The sequence below is a fragment of the Arvicanthis niloticus genome, chromosome 8 (assembly GCF_011762505.2).
Source record: "Arvicanthis niloticus isolate mArvNil1 chromosome 8, mArvNil1.pat.X, whole genome shotgun sequence".
In the NCBI taxonomy this organism is placed as follows: domain Eukaryota; kingdom Metazoa; phylum Chordata; class Mammalia; order Rodentia; family Muridae; genus Arvicanthis; species Arvicanthis niloticus.
The window spans coordinates 81741301-81760955 of NC_047665.1; the positions used below are offsets into that span (position 1 = coordinate 81741301).

Sequence of the window (19655 nt, forward strand, 5' to 3'; positions counted from 1 at the left end):
GAAGGAAGGAACCAGACCTTCCTTCTAACCCCAGCTCTGCCATCAGTAGTGTATGTGCTACTGCCCCTTGCAACTGCCACCAAGCAACACAGCATCAGCTGCATTTTTTTTGTATTGTACTCCAATAAGTCTAGTGGCCTCCATGGTCACCCTCACACACATGACATTCACTCACAAAAACACACATCCAAGCAAATGAAAAATTAAGAATAAAAGAGTATATCTCATGATAAAAGCAGAAAGCACTGATAAAATAATTGTTTAGATACAGAGAGATGGCTCAGTAGTTTGGGACACTGGGGCACTGGCTACACTTGCAGAGGACCTGGGTTCAATTCCCAGAAACCACGGGGTGGCTTGTAACTGTCAATTGCTTCTGTTCTGGGGGATCCAACATGCCCATACAGACAGACATAGAGGCAAACCACCAATGCATATAAAATAAAAATAACTTAAAATGTGATATGGTTGTTGAGATGGCTCAGGGGATAAAGGTACTTACTGCCTAGCCTGACAACCTAAGTTTAACCCCTGGGACCCACCTGGTGGGGGGACAGAACTGACTCCTATCAGCTGTCCTCTTTCCTTCACACATGTGCTATCACAGTCACATTAAGTACATAGAACTTAAAATACTGATAGAAGAAATTTTCCATAGAGGTCAAAGTAACAGTCTCACATAATGCATGTATTTAGATTTGTATGACAATTACTAGAATTTTGCTCTTGGAATGTAAGGCTATCACTTATTAAAAGACAACCTTGCGGATTCATTACCAGAAAGACAGATACTAATCAGTAAGCACACATAGTACCTGGAGCCACAGTGGGGATATCTAAGGGAGCCATGCCGGCAGCAGTCAGCTCTTAGGGATGTCAGCTGCTAGATACACAGGCCGTTGACCTTTAAGGGCCGCCGGGCACTACGCATCCTTCCACGCCCTCTATTCTTAGAGAACACTTCTTAGGTGTCAAATAAAGTAGCACGTTTGAAAAGAAGCTGGAAACACAAAAAGTGTTCGGCCATACATACCTGCTCTTCTAGCAGTGTCTTTGCAGATGCTCTGCAAAGTCCTTGCAACGTGTCAACAGATGAACTGATTAACTCTAGAGACCACTGAAATCTATTCAGCTTGATCTTGATCACACCTAAGAAAAGGAAAAAAGTTAAAATGTAACTGCTTAGAAAATCATGCAGAGCTATAATAACCTCTGCAGTGAAGGGCAAGGCCTCTTCAAAACAGTCTGTTAGACTCACCAGTTATCCTGTCCCGGGTGTCCTTGGGAAGATGCTTTGCAATATGCCCAATGACACACAGCATATAGCTTAAGGTGTTTGAGTTGGGAGAATGTTCTCTAGAGAAAAGGAAGGAGAGAGTGCCAAATTAACCAGCATGCTGCCAAAACAAACAAACAACAAAACACCCCCAAACCCCCAAATACAAAACTACAACAAAACTCATTCCCTCTGGATTGTTAGTATTAGAAGTCAGTAGTTAACAAGGCTTAACTGCGAGGTCCACGAACACCAAGATGCTTAATGAACTTTGACATAGGTAACCTGCTTAAATAAGATCCTGTTTTTCAAGCGTGTGCTTGAGCCAGAATCTAAAGTGACAGCCATGAAGTAGGCCAGAGCTTTGCTTCCAGCAAACTGGGGTCGGCTAGTGGCTACTTTGTAAGCACGCAAACCTGCTGAGTTTCTCCCACGACTCCATTATCTTGGTGTAGTCCAGCTTGGGTGATGAGCAAGTGATCTTGGAGAGCAGCATCCAGGCTGCTGCCGAATGTTCTGTGTCAGTGTGGGATATCACACTGTTTACAAAAGTGGATGAGAATTTATCTTTCTTGGACCAAATATGAAAAGCCTTATTTAAATAGCGGCTGGAAAAAGAGAAGGGAAAGGAGAATTGTAATTAGAAATATACAAAAGTGTTCCGACTAACTCTCACTGAAAGGGTATCAACTTCTGCATCTCCAGGATTTCTCTGGTACATAAAACATCCATGCAGTGAGTCTGGCTCTTTGCATATCTGATACCAAACAAGATATCTTCTTAATTTCCCCTTCAGAATAAACTGTCTTTATTCCCCGCCCCCTCACAAAATACTATTTACAACAAAGAAAAAATTTCAAAACCATCTCTTTCAAAATTTCCACACATTTAGCTTATTATAATAAGTACGTCCATGTTGATAAGAACAAAATAACAGAAGATAATAAATATCTCTTATTTAATGAGAAGCCAGAGAGAAGGGACATCATAGCATTTAAATACGGCATAGCAAACGAGCTGAAACTTGGTACACCTTAGTAACACACAGATAAAATTGAAAATGCTTCCAATACACAAGTACTCATGTTTACTGTTCTCGTGTGTCATACATGTACATGCATGTTCTTGAGGTTGCTGTTGAGTGTCTTCCCGGCCACTCTCCACCTTACTTCATGAGCCAGGGTCTCTTACTGAACCCGGAAGTCATGGTTCGACTACGCAAACTGGGCAGCAGATCTTTGTCTCTGCAGTGCCGCCACTAGGTCACACACCACCATGCTCATCTTTATTCAGGGGAATAAGCCCTGGGGATCCAAACGCAGGTCTCTACGCTTGCAAGGCAAGCACACTGCCAACTGATGTACTCGCTACCCAGGGCCCTTCACTACTGTCTTTAAATCATCTCTTATTTTCTTTCCTATAGCACGGAATGAGATGGTAAGACTCATGATCTTATGCCACATCAGATGTTTGAAAGGATACAACAGTACAGCTCTTGGGGCTGGAGGGCTGGCATGTGTAATACCCAGGTTTTGGTCTCCCACAAAAAGGCAGGACAAAAGGAAGGGATGGATGGAGGGAAGTTGGAAGAGAAGAAATAATAACAAAATGCAATTCTATCCTCCCTTTGTGCTCCTGTAATAAGCTTCCTACCAAAACTGGGTTTGTTTTGTGAAATTTCCAATAGACTAAGAGCAACCTAAGTAGAGTAAGGTGTCAAGTCCGACAACGCTTCAGCTCTTAGACTGGGGCACTGAAAATGAGCACTTAAAATGTTAAGCTCCTGTTCTACTCCCCACCCCAACACTTGTCTCCTTCCTCTGTTCCACTGCCTCCTCTTATTCTGCCCCCATTACCTGTGATTTAAATCACTTCACACAGGCCCGTGTTCTCAACATCCAGTTTGGGGCTCTTGGTCTCCAAGCATAAATCCACTTTCTCTATTTCCTAAAATGTAAATCCCAGTCTTATCTCCCTATTCAAGTTCATCAGCCAGCTTCTCCTTGCTACTCTGCTTTTAACGGAAGCTTCTTCGAATGTTGTATTACAATGCTGCAGTTTAAGCTGGGTCCCAGGCTCCCTACACTCACACTGGCCACCAGCGCGCTGAGATGCGAGTGTAGCATACCATCTTATGCAGCCAGGACTGTCCTTTTGCTCCTTATTTGGCTCGACAGTGACTAAACCACATAGCTTTTGCAGAGGATCAGTGTTTGTTTCCTAGCACGTAGCAGGCTGACTAGCCCACAACTAACCGTTTCTTCAGCTTGAGGGGATCTGAGGTCTTCTGGCCTTGATAGGCACCTTCACTCAAGTGCACCCTCAGAGGATATACAGATACACATACAATTAAAAAAAATCTTAAATAAAAAGTCATTTTAAAGGTCAGCTATCCTTTAAAGCACTTGCTCTCTGTTGATAAACAATCTTAACATAAATCTTGTACATCACTGTTTATAGGGTTCTTTATTCCATTAACCCCATTGTTTTTAATTGTTCTTTTTGGGGGGTATGTATGTATGTATGTTTGTATGCATGTATGTATGTGTCAGTGTGGGTGTGTAGGCAGTGGGTGGTACAGACTCTAGTCTCACATTTTAACAAACTGAAACTTGTTTTATTTCTAAACTCCTTTGCCTGTTAGAGAAGTTTAATATCAGGTTAATTATCTGTTTATTGCTCATCTCCACTTTGGCTTGTGACCTGCTTCTCATGTCCCCTATTTTCCATGAGGAGTGCTCCACGGAGTGAGAAGCATCCTTTATTGTGGGTTCCGGTTCTCCAGCCTGTCCTTCCTGTGGTTTTTGTGGTTCATTTTTGTCCGTCTTCTGAGTTCCTTTTATACATCTAGGAATGTGTAACTGATAAAGAATAGAATCTACTCTTCACAATCCTAAAAGCCGGGAAATCTAAGGTTAAGGTCCAGGCTTAGTGTCTGCTGAGGTCATTCTTTGCTCCAACACAGTGCCTTGCACGCTGCATCCTCTGGAGGAAGCAAGCAGGCAGGGGAGCTCATGGCACAAAATCAGAGATGGAACAAGACAGCCCACTCCTGGAAGCTCTCTTTCTACAAATACTAAATAATTCAGAAAACAGCCCTGGCTGCCTAATAGCATCTTACATCTTACCACCTCATATTCTTGTATTTGCCAGTTTATACAAAACAAGCTTTATAAGGGAAACATGCAGCCGTAGCAGCTGCTGATGGTTATTCTAGCGTATATTCACCATGCCACTATGATGCAACTGCTTAGGTTCAGCGTGGAAAAGAAGACACAACATTTCCCCCTTAGAAGTGTGTGATGCGCTGACCTGCACCCTTCTAAAATCCCTATGTTACGAGACCCAACATTGTAATCTCAGAATAGAATATGACTGCATTTGGAGACGGTGCCTATAAAAGAACCAAGAGAGTCAGTCAAAAGGAGGCCACTAGGGATCACATTAAGAAAATGTGACACGTGTCCTTACAAGAGGAGATTGGACTCCTACAGTTTCCAGGAACATACAGGTACAGAGAAAAGACTCTGAGGGCATAGCAAGACACAAGGCTGTCTGCAGGCCAGCAAGAGGCCTAAGAGAAAGCATAGAACCTTAACCTGGGATCGCCAGCCTCCAGAACCATGAGAAGCAAATTTCTACTATTGAAGACATGCAGACTCTGATATGCTGTCATACTAAACCTAACAAACATGAGGGACTAAACTCATTACAGTTTCACATTTAACATTTCTGAAAAAAAAAAAAATTCTAGAGGGCTGTGCCCCTTTTTATAAGAACAGTTACAGTTGTCTTACTTAGAGTGTCTATTGCTGCAGTGACGCACCACGACTAAAGTGAGTTGGGGAGAAAAGGGTTAATTTGGCATACACTTCCACACTGCAGTCCATCACTGCAGGAGGCCAGGGCAGAAACTCATAGAACCCAGGATCACCAGCCCAATCATGGCACCACCAACAATGGGCTGGGTCCGCCTCCAATCACTAATAAGGAAAATGCCCTACAGCTGGAACTTATGGAGGCATTCTCCTGAGTGAGGTTCCCTCCTTTTGGATGTCTCTAGCTTAGTTGACAATATAGTGTTATATTCTCTCCCTCTGTGGCAACAGACACTTTGAGAGAAGGCTGTGACACCTATTCAGTGTGTCTAGGCTGGGTGGCTGGTTGGGTAGGCTGAAGGCTGTGCCAGAGCCATAGCAGCCTCCTTTTTGGCGGTTATTTTTATTCATTTTGAAATCAGATAGCTGTGTATTTGAAAACATTAAGAAATGGGACTGAAATGAAGCTATAAATAGTCTGTAAACACAAGTGTTTGTACTTGCAGAGTAGGCATTTAAAGGGTCCTCGTGTTCTATCAAGCATTAGAGAATGCATATCATAGGATACTTAGAAGGTAAGGTATCATGTAGATATACATTATAGTAGGAAAGCATGGAATACCAACGAGCCCAATGTTTAGGAAGTAAAAAAAAAAAAAAAAAAACAACCAGGGAAAAGCCCATTTGAGAGGGAGCCAATTGTTTAAAACTGGGGCAACCCTGGGGACCTAAGACTAGGTGATAGTTACACATCAACTTGACAGAGTCTAGCATCACCTAAGAGGCAAGACTCTAAGCTTCCCCATGAGGGATTCCCTTACGGTCAGCATCTGAGAATGTCTGTGAGAGATTATCTCACATTTAAATGCCAGACTGCATTAAATGATATGGGAAGACGAGAATGTTTCGTGGGCCGGATCCTGAATGGCACTCAATGCAGACAAAGCTCTACACTGGCATTTGTTGCTCTTTGCTTTCTTACTGTGGCTCCCTCACATCATATGCATCGGTAAGCCAAGATAAACTGTTTCCTCCTTAAGACTCTTGTCAGGGAATTTTATTACAGCAACAGAGAAAGAAACTAAGATAGTAACAAGAGTGAGAAAGTAGATTCTGCCGTGGAATAAATCCCTCCCTTAAACAAATCCCTCCCAGCAAAAATGTAGGTGGTACTGAGAAAATACTGACTAGATGAAGCCATTTTTAGTGATAAAGTGTTAATACCAAAGGGCTGAAAATATCAAGTAGCCCATTAGCTACACACACTCACACACACACACACACACACAGAGAGAGAGAGAGAGAGACGAGAGAGGAGAGAGAGAGAGAGAGAGAGAGAGAGAGGCAAAACATTCATAGATATAAAAAACTACTCTTTAAAACACAACAAAATAGCCGGGCGGTGGTGGCGCACGCCTTTAATCCTAGCACTTGGGAGGCAGAGGCAGGTGGATAGTCAACGTACCTCAGATCCTGGCTTTCTGTGGTGAGGAGAGCAAGTAGGTCCCAAGCAAGCACCTGGCTTCTGTCCGCATTGTGGAACTTCCTGTGATGTTTAATGTTCTGCAACAGGAGCTGGTCCAGGCACTCCAAGGCCTTTTCTTGCACTGAGCTCTCACAGTCCATCACCACTGGGATAACACCCATCAACCAGGCTTTCTGGACTGGGACACATGTAGGCTGGGCCTAAGGTTGAAGACATAGCAGAAGATCTGACATTAATATAAGTTTAGATACAATCCAATGAAGTTCCAGTTGGAATTTCAAAAGACATGCTAAATATGATCACACCTACAGGGGGTAGGAAGCCCTTGGCATAATATTTGGCACTGTACCTAAGCAAACAAATAATTGCACTTAGTTGCAGATAAAACATAAAACAGAAACCAAAAGAACATTCAAAGTTATCAAAAAACAAACTGTAACCTCAAGCTTATGATGAATCAATAAATATTAAACTTATAAATTAAAGCCATTATTTTATTATTAGGGACTAGTATTATTTTGGTTATTCAAAACCACTAACAAATGATATTTACTTCAAAAAGCCAAAATATGCACTGCTAGGGCTTGAGAGATGGCTCAGTAGTTAACTGCACTTGCTGGTCTTCTAGCTCACTAAGTTGGATTCCCAGTACCCATGTCAGGCAGCTCACAACTCAGCTACCTCCAGATCCGGAGGCTCTGATGTCTCTGGCCTCCATGGGCACTGCATGAGCACACACACTTAAATAATAAAAATAAATCTTAAAGTTACGCTTTCTTTAATGTCTTCTCTGATAAAAAATAGTCATCCTTTAAAAAAATTTCAACAGACAATTAATTGGAAGGAATAAATTACATATCATAGTAATGAATAAACTCTTCTGGTAATATTTGCAAATCTTATGTGACAAAAAATTAATGTAGGCCTTTTTAAATAAAGTTGACCTTATTTTGGGGGCTCAAGAGATGGTGTGATGGTTAAGATGAGCAATGTCCCTTAGGCCCAGGCATTTGAACACTCTGTCCCCAGTTGTGGGCACTGTATGGAAAGGTTACAGTGGGGAGGGTACAGCCTTGCTGAAGTCTAGTCCCATTCCAGTCTGTTCTCTGCTGGGTTAAGATGTGAGCTCTCAGCTTCCAGATCATCATAACACCTGCTGACTGCTGCCACGCCTCCCTGCCACAGTAGACTCTCACCCTCTGGGACTATGAACAAAAATAAACACTTTTTTCAAGTTGCTTTTGGTTCTGGTGTTTTGCCACAGCAACAAAAAATAACTAACAGAGACAGCTCAGTGGTTAGAGCACATGCTGCTCTTCTAGAGTGGTCAGTTCCCAGTACTCGTGTTAGCTGGTTCATGATCCACTGCAAGATATCATGTCTCCGACCCCTGTGAGCACCTACACACGAATTTACATACTCACGGATACAGACGTGCACACATATACATAAATAAAAATTAAAATCAATGCAAACTTTTTTATTTTCTTCTTCTAGCTGGGATTTAAGATAAAAATCAAGAAGTGGCACAGCACTGTTTATTATTAGTTCCTAGTTCGATTTAAAAAGGCAGTCACCTGCCACACCTCGTTTTATTCCCCGTTGATGGTGTTTAGTCCTATAGCGGGCTCCAGTGAATTTCTAAATGGTTTACTTAACATTTAGCCACAGGTAATTCTTGTGTACAGTTACTCCTGCCCCAGTTTGGTGTTGGGGACTAAACTCAAGCACTTTGTGCATACAAAGTGTATGCTCTAGCCTGAAGCCTACAAGTCCAGAACTTTTTTTTTTGAGATGGGGTATACTGTAGTCTGAGATGGCCTCAACTTCATAGTAACCGTCCTGCCTCAGCCTTATGACTGTTATAAGTGTGAACCATTAACACCAACTCAGAACTGCTTTTGATGTAAAGCTCCGAGCACTCTACACACAGTGTGACGTTCCTCACCATAATAAGTTCTGTAAGAGACTGTAGGGCTTGCTTCCGCACAGATATGGCAGGGTCTCGACAATGGTCCTGCAGAATCAACAGGTCCTCGTCCATGCCCAAGATGTCACAGTGTTTCAAAATACTCATTAACACCTGAAAGGTATAAAATGGATTAACATGCACAGGGCATAAGCAGAAAGAGAAAACGTAGACAAAGAAACACTTCAGTTCTTCTCGTTGTCAACATTTTGGGGATAGGTAGCAACCCTACTTCCCTATAGTATCCATCTTTGGAATGGAATCTCTAGGGAAAACTGAACATTATGACCAACTTCACGAACCTACTGAAATTTATCTGTGGCCTCCTAGTTCAGATGAATAAATATAAGCGGTGGCTTGTTTTTTATACGATTGCCCTGGGTGAGTTAGAACTCATTATGTAGATCAGGCTGGCCTCAAACTCAAACTTCCTTCAATCTGGATGTCTGCTTCTGCCTCCGAGGGCTAGGTTATGGGCATGTACCATTACACCACTCAAACGCTGAGTGTCTTAAAAAGCCACCAAGTAAATCTGAAAGCTTAAAAGTCAGCAAGTTCTGTTAGTTTTACTTCTTATAAATGGCAGTGCCAAGGTCAAGTATGAAAAGCAGGTTAAGTAATGAGTGTGGCATTTCTGAGTTTTCATTTCCCACCTGAAGGGCAGACTTCCTGACGTTGATCTTCTCATCCTTGGTTCTTTTTCTCAGCATTGTCATGAAGCATCTCTCTGTGGATCAACACCAAAGAGTCACCATCTTGAGAAAGACCATGCACAACCTAACATATCACAACACTGAGAAGACAGGATTGGCTGAGACTCACTAATTATTCTAAGTTCTAAGAAAGGAGAGGACAGAAAAATCTTGAAAACAGAAAAGACTTATAATGACCCAGAGGCCTTTTAAAGATCTGACAGGGTATTATGTGACTCCTTTCAATTTTCTCCTCTAAAAGCTTCTGGGATTTCTAAGCACCTAAAAGAGTTGTTCTCTATAGATTGTCTTAATCTAAATTAAGTAATTCATTAAGTAAGAGGAGCTGGGAAGATGGCTCTGTGGATAGAGAGGCTTGCCATCCAAGTCTGAACGTCTTGCTTTTAGTCCCTAAAGCCCATGTAAAGAAAGGGGTAAAAAGTTGTCCTCAGACCTCCACATGTGCACTGTGGCATGGCCTATCTGCTCCATTACACAGACACACAACAACAATATTTTAAAAATCAGTTAAATAAAAGGAAGAACATGCAACAACATACAACATACATACAACAGGGACACATGCTCCACTATGTTCATAGCAGCCTTATTCATAATGGCCAGAAGCTGGAAAGAACCCAGATGTCCTTTAACAGAGGAATGGATACAAAAAATGTGGTACATTTACACAATGGAGTATTACTCAGCTATTAAAAACAATGAGTTCATGAAATTCTTAGGCAAATGGATGGAACTGGAAAATATCATTCTGAGTGAGGTAACCCAATCACAAAAGAACATACATGGTATGCACTCACTGATAATTGGATATCAGCCCAAAAGCCCACAATATCTAAGATACAATGCATAGACCACATGAAACTCAAGAAGGGAGATCAAAGTGTGGATGCTTTGGTCCTTCTTAGAAGGAGTATCAAAATATTCAACCAGAGCTCCCAGGGTCTAAACCTCCAGCCTGAGAACACAAAGGGACTCATGGCTCTACCTGTATAGGTAGTTGAGGGTACCCTTGTCAGGCATCAGTGGAAGTGGAGGGCCTTGGTCCCTGAAAGTTTGGATTCCCTAGTGTTGGGGAATTCGAGAGCAGGAGGTGGAAATGGGAGGATGGTGGGAGCACAGCCACATAGAAATAGGAGGAGGGAGGATGGGATAAGGGGTTTTGGGGGAGGAATGGGAGAGGAGGTAACATTGAAAGGTAAATAAATAAAATATCCAATAAAAAAACCAGATAATGTGTTTGGCAATTGTAGCTGAGCAGTTTAGACTTTTTGTCAACAATTTATTACAGGGATTCCATATAATCCTCAAGGACAAGGTATTGTGGAAGAGGCCCATGGAACTTTGAAAAGATTGGTAAGACATACTGTTGCTGAGACAAAGAATGATGCTGACCTGTGAGCTTGCTGAGTACCCTGACAATGGTGACTGGGGAGCTGTATTGGACATAAGTTCCTGACCCACCTTTGCTTGACTATATCCCAGATGGGACAAGCTGCCTTGCCTTAAGTTTTTAGACCTTGTGGGATAGAGAATCAAAACGAGAAATTATATCTCTTGTATTCTTCTTAAAGGTGATCATCAATTAGGACTCAATCATGTACTGGTCTAGAAATCAATCCAATATGGCAAATAACAGTCTACTTTTGGAAGACTGGATCTGAACTTTGTCAGAGACATATTTGGAAGTTAGCTGTAGTTCACTATGTTGTTACAATAGCAAGAGATAAAGTTGGGACAGGATCTGGATTTCAAACAAGGGTTAGTGCATGTTTTAAGTCTCCTTTAATTGTCAAGCTAAAATTGGTTTTGTCTCTTCTACAGCATTTATTGTAAGTTACACTGACTGTATAATTTCCAAATATGTTAGTGTTGAAACCTGGCATGTCTGTTACGGGGTCTATCAACCAGCTTTTGTCTCACTGCCCTGAGTATTAGAAAACCTTGATTCTCTGAAAGAAAACTTAAAAGTTCTGGAAGAAGTGAGTTAGGCTTTAAGCAGAAGCAAGAGGGTAGTGGACTTGATTATTGCTGGTATAGCAGCTTTAATTCCATTAATTGCTAGCACCACTGCTTCTGCAATAGCATTGACACAAGGAGTTAAGACAACTATTTTTGTTAACCATCTAGCAAAAAAAATGTTACTAATGTATTGAGTATACAAAAGGATTTATATAGGTATCTAGAACAACGAATGATGCTCTATAAGCCATTCAAATTATCTGAAGGAGGTTTAGGGTTCAAGAGCTAGGAGCTATCCCAAGTGTCATGACAAATATCATTGGAGTAATGTTACTTGTGAAATTCACAATGATTGTCATTATAATTAGAAAAAAGTTTAAAGACACCTGTAGGATAATTTGGCATAATCCTAACACCTCTCTGGGTGTGTTAACTTTGCATAGTGAGATTATGAATTTAAAGAACGTTGCTCTGTTGAACTTTGATGCTGCAGATAATGCCAATAAAATTATCCATGGCCTGAGGTCAGTATTTCCATTTTGGTCAAACCTCAGAAATGGCATATATAGCTTCATCAGGCTAGCCCTTCTTGTCCTGGGAATACTTTTATTCCTGCCCATCATGTTGGCAGCCAAAGTACATGGCTTAAACCTGAAAACGGAGCCCAAGACAGTTATTAAATTAACAGGCTGGCGAGCCAAGGACAGGTAAGATTCTGCACAAAGCCTTACCAACCTAAGACAGAAATGCATTGCTTTTGATAATGCATATTCCATGATGGGTAAGGAAGACATTCTTGTCAGAATGACCTAAGACAGGCTCAGTATTGTTAATGAAACAAAACGGGGGAGAGGTGGACAGCCTTTGGGCTGCTTGTCAAGAAGCTGACATGGGCCAAGAATAAGGAAATGGGCTGCTTGGCAGGAATATGACATTGGCCAAGGAAAAGGAAATAGGCTTTAAGCAGAAATCTGACATTAGACTAGAACAAAGAAATAATCCAAATCATAGGCTACAACAAAGAAGTAATCTCAGGCAGGAATCTAAATATTAGGCTACAACAAAGAAGTAACCTCAGGCAGGATCTAAATTTTAGGCTAGAACAAGGAAGTAGATTTCAAACATGAAAATGACCTTGGGCTAGGTCATAGGGAAGTAGGCTCAGATACTTTGGTCACCCTGATAAGCCTTTAGAAACAGTGATCATGAGAGTGTTCATGTAATTGGGTTTAATGACTTGTTTTTTCTTTGACTATTTGTGTTTATTATATTGCTTGTTCCTCGACTATTTGCATCTATTGTATTGCAAGACCTTCAACCTAGAACTGACTTTAATACATGCATGTAAACAAAATGGTATAAAAGCACGAATGAAGAGGGGATATAGGATAGGGGGTTCTAGGGAGGGGAAATGGGATGACATCTGTATTGTAAATAACTAAAATAACCAAAAAAAAAAAAAAAAAAAAAAAAAAACAACCAAAAACCCCACTATAAATAATGTTTTTAAAAACAGCTGTGCTTTCTACAAGATAACAGTAGGGCGGTGCTTTTGCACATTTTTGTACACTCTGATGCCTGGCTTAGCAGACAGCTGCTGAATGGTCATATGCTATAACTATACACTACAGGACCTTGGGGGAAATGTCAATTTACTTGTGAAAAGATCAAGGTAAGGGAAGTAGATTATACCTTGATAATAATATGAACATGGTTTTTGTGTCAAAGACCCTTGTGAGGGTCTTAGTAACAACCCCTAAGATGTCCTCAAACCAAAGATGGAAACTGTTTAGATAAAATGGAGAAAATTCAGCAAAGCCCAGGTAATATTTTGAAAATAGCTAAAAACTTAACACACGTTAACAAGCTTTAACTATACTCAATAACAACAACAAAAAAGTATTAAAGTTGTTTAAACCAGATATGCAACATTATGAAATTACTATCAGTTTACAGAGCATAGAGGGATATAGGAACAATTTTTTGTTAATGAATTTTTAATGAAATGAACAAGTGCTCAGAAGATTGATAATCAAAGGTGACTTAATGAGAGGAAGAAAATGACTACACCTATAAACATGAAGAAACTCAACTGGTCGGAAAAGAACTTCACACTATATGCACAAAAGCCAAAGACTAGCAGGTTCACTAGGCGTCCTATCAAATGATGCCCAGAAATAAGTGAGACTCCTTCACCACCTCAAACAAAAGGGAGAAGAGAAAAATATACTCCCCTCAGATTATTGGGCTAATATCACCATGACAACAACACCAGACACCTCAATAAATTGAACCCTTAAAACTACAAATAGCAACAATCTCAGCAAAAACACTAGTAAGTTGAACTCAGCAAGATTAAAAAAGAATTTTACCATGTCTGCTATTTATCTCAGGAATTAAAGGTTGATTCTAATGTGAAAAACCAATGAGTGAAAATAGCACAGCATCAGAAAAAAAGGAAAACCACACAATCATCTTTTTTTTTGTTGTTTTTGTTTTTTGGGGTTTTTTTTGAATCTTTCAAGACAGGGTTTCTCTGTGTATCCCTGGCTGTCCTGGAACTCACTCGGTAGACCAGGCTGGCCTCGAACTCAGAAATCCTCCTGCCTCTGCCTCCCAAGTGCTGGGAGTAAAGGCGTGTGCCACCACCGCCCAGCCACAATCATCTTTTTAAATGAAGAAAAGTGAGATATTGAGGAGTAAAACATTCAGGAAAAAAAATTCAGCAAATTTGGAACAGAAGGCAACTTCCTTCTAACAAAGGATGTCCTGAAAAGCTTACAGCTGATATCCTGCTCAATAAAGAATACTGTGATAGCTATTGTTGGTTGTCAACTTGACTATATCTGGAATGAACTAGAATCCAGAAATGGAGGGCACACCTGTTATTCAGATCTTGAGGCAGGAAGATACCTTTAATCTGGGCCACACGTTCTGCCTATGTAAGGACAATGGGAGAAGGAAGACGCTATTCTTTGCCTGCTTGCTCTTGCCTTGCTAGCACATCCATTCCTTCACTGACATTGGAATCTGAGTTGTTAATTGCCTCAAACTCTTACAATCGACTGCTTGATGAGAAAATCTGGTTACTAGCCTGTGTGGTGCAGACTGGAAGAGAATGCTCAGAACAACCCACAGAGGGGGCTTAGACTTACATGGTGTCTTCAACAGAAAACTGTAAGTTGGTTGAAAAAATGATGGTGTGGGCATACAACTTCGGCTTCCAAGGGTAGGAAGATAAAGTGTAGATGCCTAATAGACTGAGATCTTGTTTGGAGACCCCTTCATTGATCCTTATAATAGTCATATTACTCTATTCACTCTGCACTTCCTTCTTTTCTTTAAAAATGTATTTATGAACTTCACTTTCTACTTTTCCCCTACTCCCTTTCCACATTTTAAATATTCTAGATTTTTCTTTTGCTTTTTATTTCCCATTTTCTTCTCTCTTATTTTCCTCTTTTCTTTTCATTTGTCTTTTAAAACTTTCCAGTTTGTGGCTGAAGAGATGGCTCAGTGGTTAAGAGCAGGGACTGCTTATAACTGTCACTAACTGCAGTCCCTAGGGATCTGACGCCCTCTTCTGGCCTCTAAGGACACTGGACATATGTAGTGCACAGGCACGCATGAAGGCAAAACATCCATACATACAAAATGATAAAATAATGAAGAATTTTAAAAATGAAACTTTCCTGTTTAGGGAGCCGGTGAGATAGCATAGCAGGCAGACACTTGCTAAGCTTGACAACCTAAGTTCAATGCTTGGAAAGAGAGAAATGAGTCCTTCAAGTTGTCCTTTTACCGTCATTATGCACCTGTAGTATTCATGACTACCGACAGATAGACAGACAGACACACAAAACCAATAAAAAATAAAAACAAAACCCTTTCTGTTTGAGAATACTCCTACTCTACCATGCCTGTCGTTAGCATTGTTGAGTATGGACGGTGGTACTTGGGTTTCTACTCTATTTCCACAGCACAATGGCATCCTTGGCCACAAGAGACTTTGTCTCAAAAATATAAACAAAAAACCCCCAATGCTTACAAGGACATGGTGGGAAACGCAATCCTGGTGCATTGCCAATAGAACTGACTGCCTTGGCTGGGCACAGTAGTGCCTTTAAACCCAGCATCAAAAGACAAAGACAGGAGAATCTCTGAGTTTGAGACCAGTCAGAAATACACAGTAAGACCCTGTCTTAAATATATACATAGTAACAAACAGTTCTTAATAAAATAAAAACAGAATTGTCATATGACTCAGCTATATTACATGGATGTGAGTTTTTAACCGAAAGAAATCTAGCTTAGTACATAACAGATACACCTATATCTTCATGCCTGTTGTGGCATCATTCACAACCCCGGAGCCACACATAGACCTTAGTGGATAAAGAGACTGTGGTGCACACACAGCTGGAGTCCAAGTCAACCACACAGGACAAAATGATGCCACCTGCTGAGATGCACGGAGCCAGAGATCACGTCAAGCACAATCCCCCAGACCTGGAAATACACTATCACAGATGTTCCCTCACATGGGAAAACTAAACTATAACAAATTTATATATGTATTAAATATCTATGCTATGAAAGTAGAACAGGTCATATTTGGGAAGAGGCAGCAGAGGGAGAGAGAAAGTGTGGGTACCTCTAGGCTGACTCTGTTCACCATTTTCATGGGTACTGCTGTGCATGGAGGGGCAATTTCGACTGGTTAACCCTATTAAAGAAAAAGATCAGAGGTCAAAGTCTGTTATATAGTTAATGGCATGAGCGCTGCATGTTACTCAAGTAACAAAGCTCGGGGGTGGCAAAGTCATTCTAACGGCAGCACATTGTGTTTTTTTAGAGACCACTCAGTGTTTGAAAAATACTGATGATTGATTACCTGTTGAGGGTCTCAGTAAGGTTCCAGAGTGACTCTGTACTCCTGTAACTAAATTACCTGAAAGTAAGCAGACGCATATGAGAGAGAAGTACCATAAACCGCATGCGACACACACAGGAGCCGCAGTCTGAGCAGACTCGTTCAAAACTGCTGACAACTTTTTTTTCTTTCAGAAAGGGAGTTTCCAATGGATCAGGTTTCCTTGCTTTAGAAAGGGATTTGAAGTGGGAGACAAGTTCAAGTTGTAGAATACATGCTTATCTGCGTGAGGTCCTGGGATGAATCCTACATACATAGTATAACAACAAATGATAAAGTGGTTTGTGGGGGTAAAAATTAACTAGCACATGTGCTTGCGTACACACACACACACACACACACACATACACACACACACACACAGCCTTAACAAAAAATGATCCATTTGCAGTTTTTGATTTTTTTTTTCTTTTCTGGCCACGCATAGTGGGTACTGACCCCTGGCCTCACATATACTAGGCAAGCAAACCCTGAGTTAAGCCTCTAGCCTCTCCCACTCACTGTTAATGAAGATATCCAATATACTCTCAGATGTGTTGCTAGCAGACAACTCCAGACAATGTGCAAAACTGGACAGTGCCTTGCTGCGGACAGTAGGTGCCTTGTCTAAGCAACGATCAAATATAATTTCTTGCACAAAAAATTTGTGCTTTAGAAACTTCTGATGCTCCAATAATACAGCGTCATCCACCTCTCTTTCGGGCAGCTCCAAGAGAGCTAAAGCAACATCCAGAGTGAAAACCCGGTACGCAATCTGGTGAGGCAGAATCAGAGGAATCCATCACTAAGAGGAAGAGTCAGAACACAAGTCTCTTCTGCACTCAGTCCTGGCTGTCATCAGATGCCAAAGCCAGGTCCCGAGCTTTTATTCAGACACATCTCTTACCTTGGAACTCCGTGAATATTTGTAAAGCCAGGCAATGAATGTAGCATACGCCTCAGAGGGCAGTTTATTAAGCAGCTGGACCAGGGACTGTGCTGCGTATGTCCGATACTCTGCTTTATCTACCACCTGGAACAAATGAAAGAAAGATGGCTGGCCATCCACTTGCAGAATGACTGAAGCTGATGATGGAGCTGGAAATTAGCAGGTGTGATTAGCTCAGTGACCTTTCAAACACTGGATAAATGACAAACTTCATGTTTCTTATCCCACTGAGCCCTAAATTATAAGCCTCTCTGCAGAAAAGCATACAACTTCAGTATGTATCTCTATAGTAGATAAGGTTCAAATGAAGAGTCACTGCTTACACAGCTCCACAGATTTATAAACTATCAGTAAACATTTCAGAATGCAAGCTGCTGAGGCTTCTCAGCATTTAAGAGTGCTTATTGATCTTGCGAAGGACCTCAGCACCACATTGTGACTCATAACTCTCTCTAAGCCCAGTTCCAAGGGATCCCGTAGCCTCTTCTGGTCTCCATGGGTAACAGTCACACACATGTGCACATATATACATGTAAGCAAAACTCACACACATTAAAAAACCTTTCAGAATTGAACATGATTAGATAACTGATAGTAGTTTGTCTTTTAGGTGGTAAATATTTTATGTTCTTTTTAAAGTTCTTATCCTTTATACAGAAACATACTGAAATATTATGAATGAAAGAATACAATAGAATTTGCTTCCGTAGAAAAGTGTGCATGTGCATTCAAGATACACAAAGCAAACAAAACTGGAATGATGGGAAGGTGTTGATCAACTCACCACACTCTCCTCCAAGCTCCTGTGCATGTCTACCACTTTTCAAAATCAACAGCTTATACCGCGAAAGAATACTTTGTTATTAGCTCGGTATGGGGGTGCTTGCCTTTCATCTCTGCACTCAGCCGGCCAAGAGCAAGCAGATCATGACTTAAGCCTACCTTCAGCTATACAGGAAGACCCTGCCTGAAAACACCCACAAAACCAACCGACCGACAGACTGACCGACCGACCAGCCCAAACCCTGCCTGGTTTAAGACAGTATCTACTTTTAAAGCTTCCATTCATGATGACACAAACTGGTTCTCAAGAACAAACACGTAAGCACACAGTACCTTGGCACAGATGTGCTGCAGTAAGGTCCCAAGGACTGGAAACACACTTTCTTGTAGTTCATCCACAAGTGCGCTGATTCACAGAAAAACACAAATCCAGTTACAACGTACACAGCAGGAACTTCTTATGTCTGTGTCCCAAATCCAATACTTGTGTACTTTATAAACATCTCAAACATTCAACAAGGTAGCTCAGCAAGTAAAGGCATTTGGCTCACAAGTCGCAACCAGCTTGATTCCCAGAATTCATTTAAACACTTACTGGTTTCAAGATAGAACTGACACTACAAAGTTGTTTTCTGACCTCCATCTGTGCTTGTGGTGCAGGCATGAGCACATGCCAGCACACACACATGTGCAAACATACCCATACAGGTACATCTACATAGGCACAGAGCAATAATAATAACCAAAAATCGTAAAAACAAACTACCTCTTTGAGTTGTTTCAGTAAAAGAATTAAAGATACATTGCAACAGGTTAAAAAAAACATGCTCCCAATGCAGTTCCGGAGGCATCACTGAGAAGTTGAGTCATTAGGGAAGGACAAAAATTCAATCTTTTAACTATAATAAATTTCACATTAAGATGTAAAATGCATCACTTTAGGATAAATCAGGAGGACATAGTGCCACCTTGTGTCAGTTCAATGAGGTGCTATTAGTTTAATGTATTCTCCCACTAGATTTTACTATTTGATTTGTACCATTATATAAACATTCAACAGGCAATATGATAAACTATGTTTTTGTTTTATCTGAAACAAGGGCTCTCTATGTAGCCCAGGCTGTCCTGGAACTCACGGTATAGACCAGGCTGGTCTTGAACTCACAGAGATCAGCCTGCCTCTGCCTCCCTAGTACTGAGATTAAAGACATGTGCCATAAAGTCATATGAAAAAAAACCATTTCTACTTAACACATCCTAGATATTTAATGTTTTAAAAATTCTTTCTATGAAGCTAGACAATGAGATGACTCAGTGGATAAAGGCACCTGCCATTAAAGCTTGGTGACCTGAATTCAATCACTAGGTTCCACACTAGGGAAGGAGAGAACCAATTCCCCTAAGCATGCATGCATACAAACATACACACACACACACACACACACACACACACACACACACAAAAGAGGAGGAAGAGGAGGAAGAAGCTAATGATGACGATGACAATGATGACTACGAGGACGACAATGATGACAATGACAAAGAAGGAATCCTAGCCAGGCACTGATGGTTCATGCCTGCAAACCCAGCACTCAGGAAGCTGAGGTAGGAGGATTCTCAGAAGGTGAAGCCCAGGCTGGTCTACATAGTGAGTTCTAGTCTAGCCTTGGTAACAGTGAGAGACTGTTTCAAACAAGGCCAATCCTATTGAGAGACACTTGCTCAGCGACAAGATAGTATCAGTCAGTGCCAGTGCCAGTGTCTCCATCCACACCCTAGGAAAGAAGCCT

General features: G+C 41.1%; 1 protein-coding gene across 1 annotated transcript in view; it reads right to left on the reverse strand.

Moving 5' to 3' along the window:
* Ncapd3 (non-SMC condensin II complex subunit D3) overlaps nucleotides 1-19655 on the reverse strand; it is a 65974-nt gene that overhangs the window by 29630 nt on the left and 16689 nt on the right. Inside the window, 11 exon segments of the mRNA XM_034509855.2 lie at nucleotides 1034-1149; nucleotides 1259-1356; nucleotides 1693-1884; nucleotides 6560-6780; nucleotides 8529-8663; nucleotides 9203-9276; nucleotides 15876-15947; nucleotides 16116-16172; nucleotides 16656-16908; nucleotides 17041-17166; nucleotides 18199-18271. Of these exon segments, the coding sequence (XP_034365746.1) occupies nucleotides 1034-1149; nucleotides 1259-1356; nucleotides 1693-1884; nucleotides 6560-6780; nucleotides 8529-8663; nucleotides 9203-9276; nucleotides 15876-15947; nucleotides 16116-16172; nucleotides 16656-16908; nucleotides 17041-17166; nucleotides 18199-18271 (1417 nt within the window).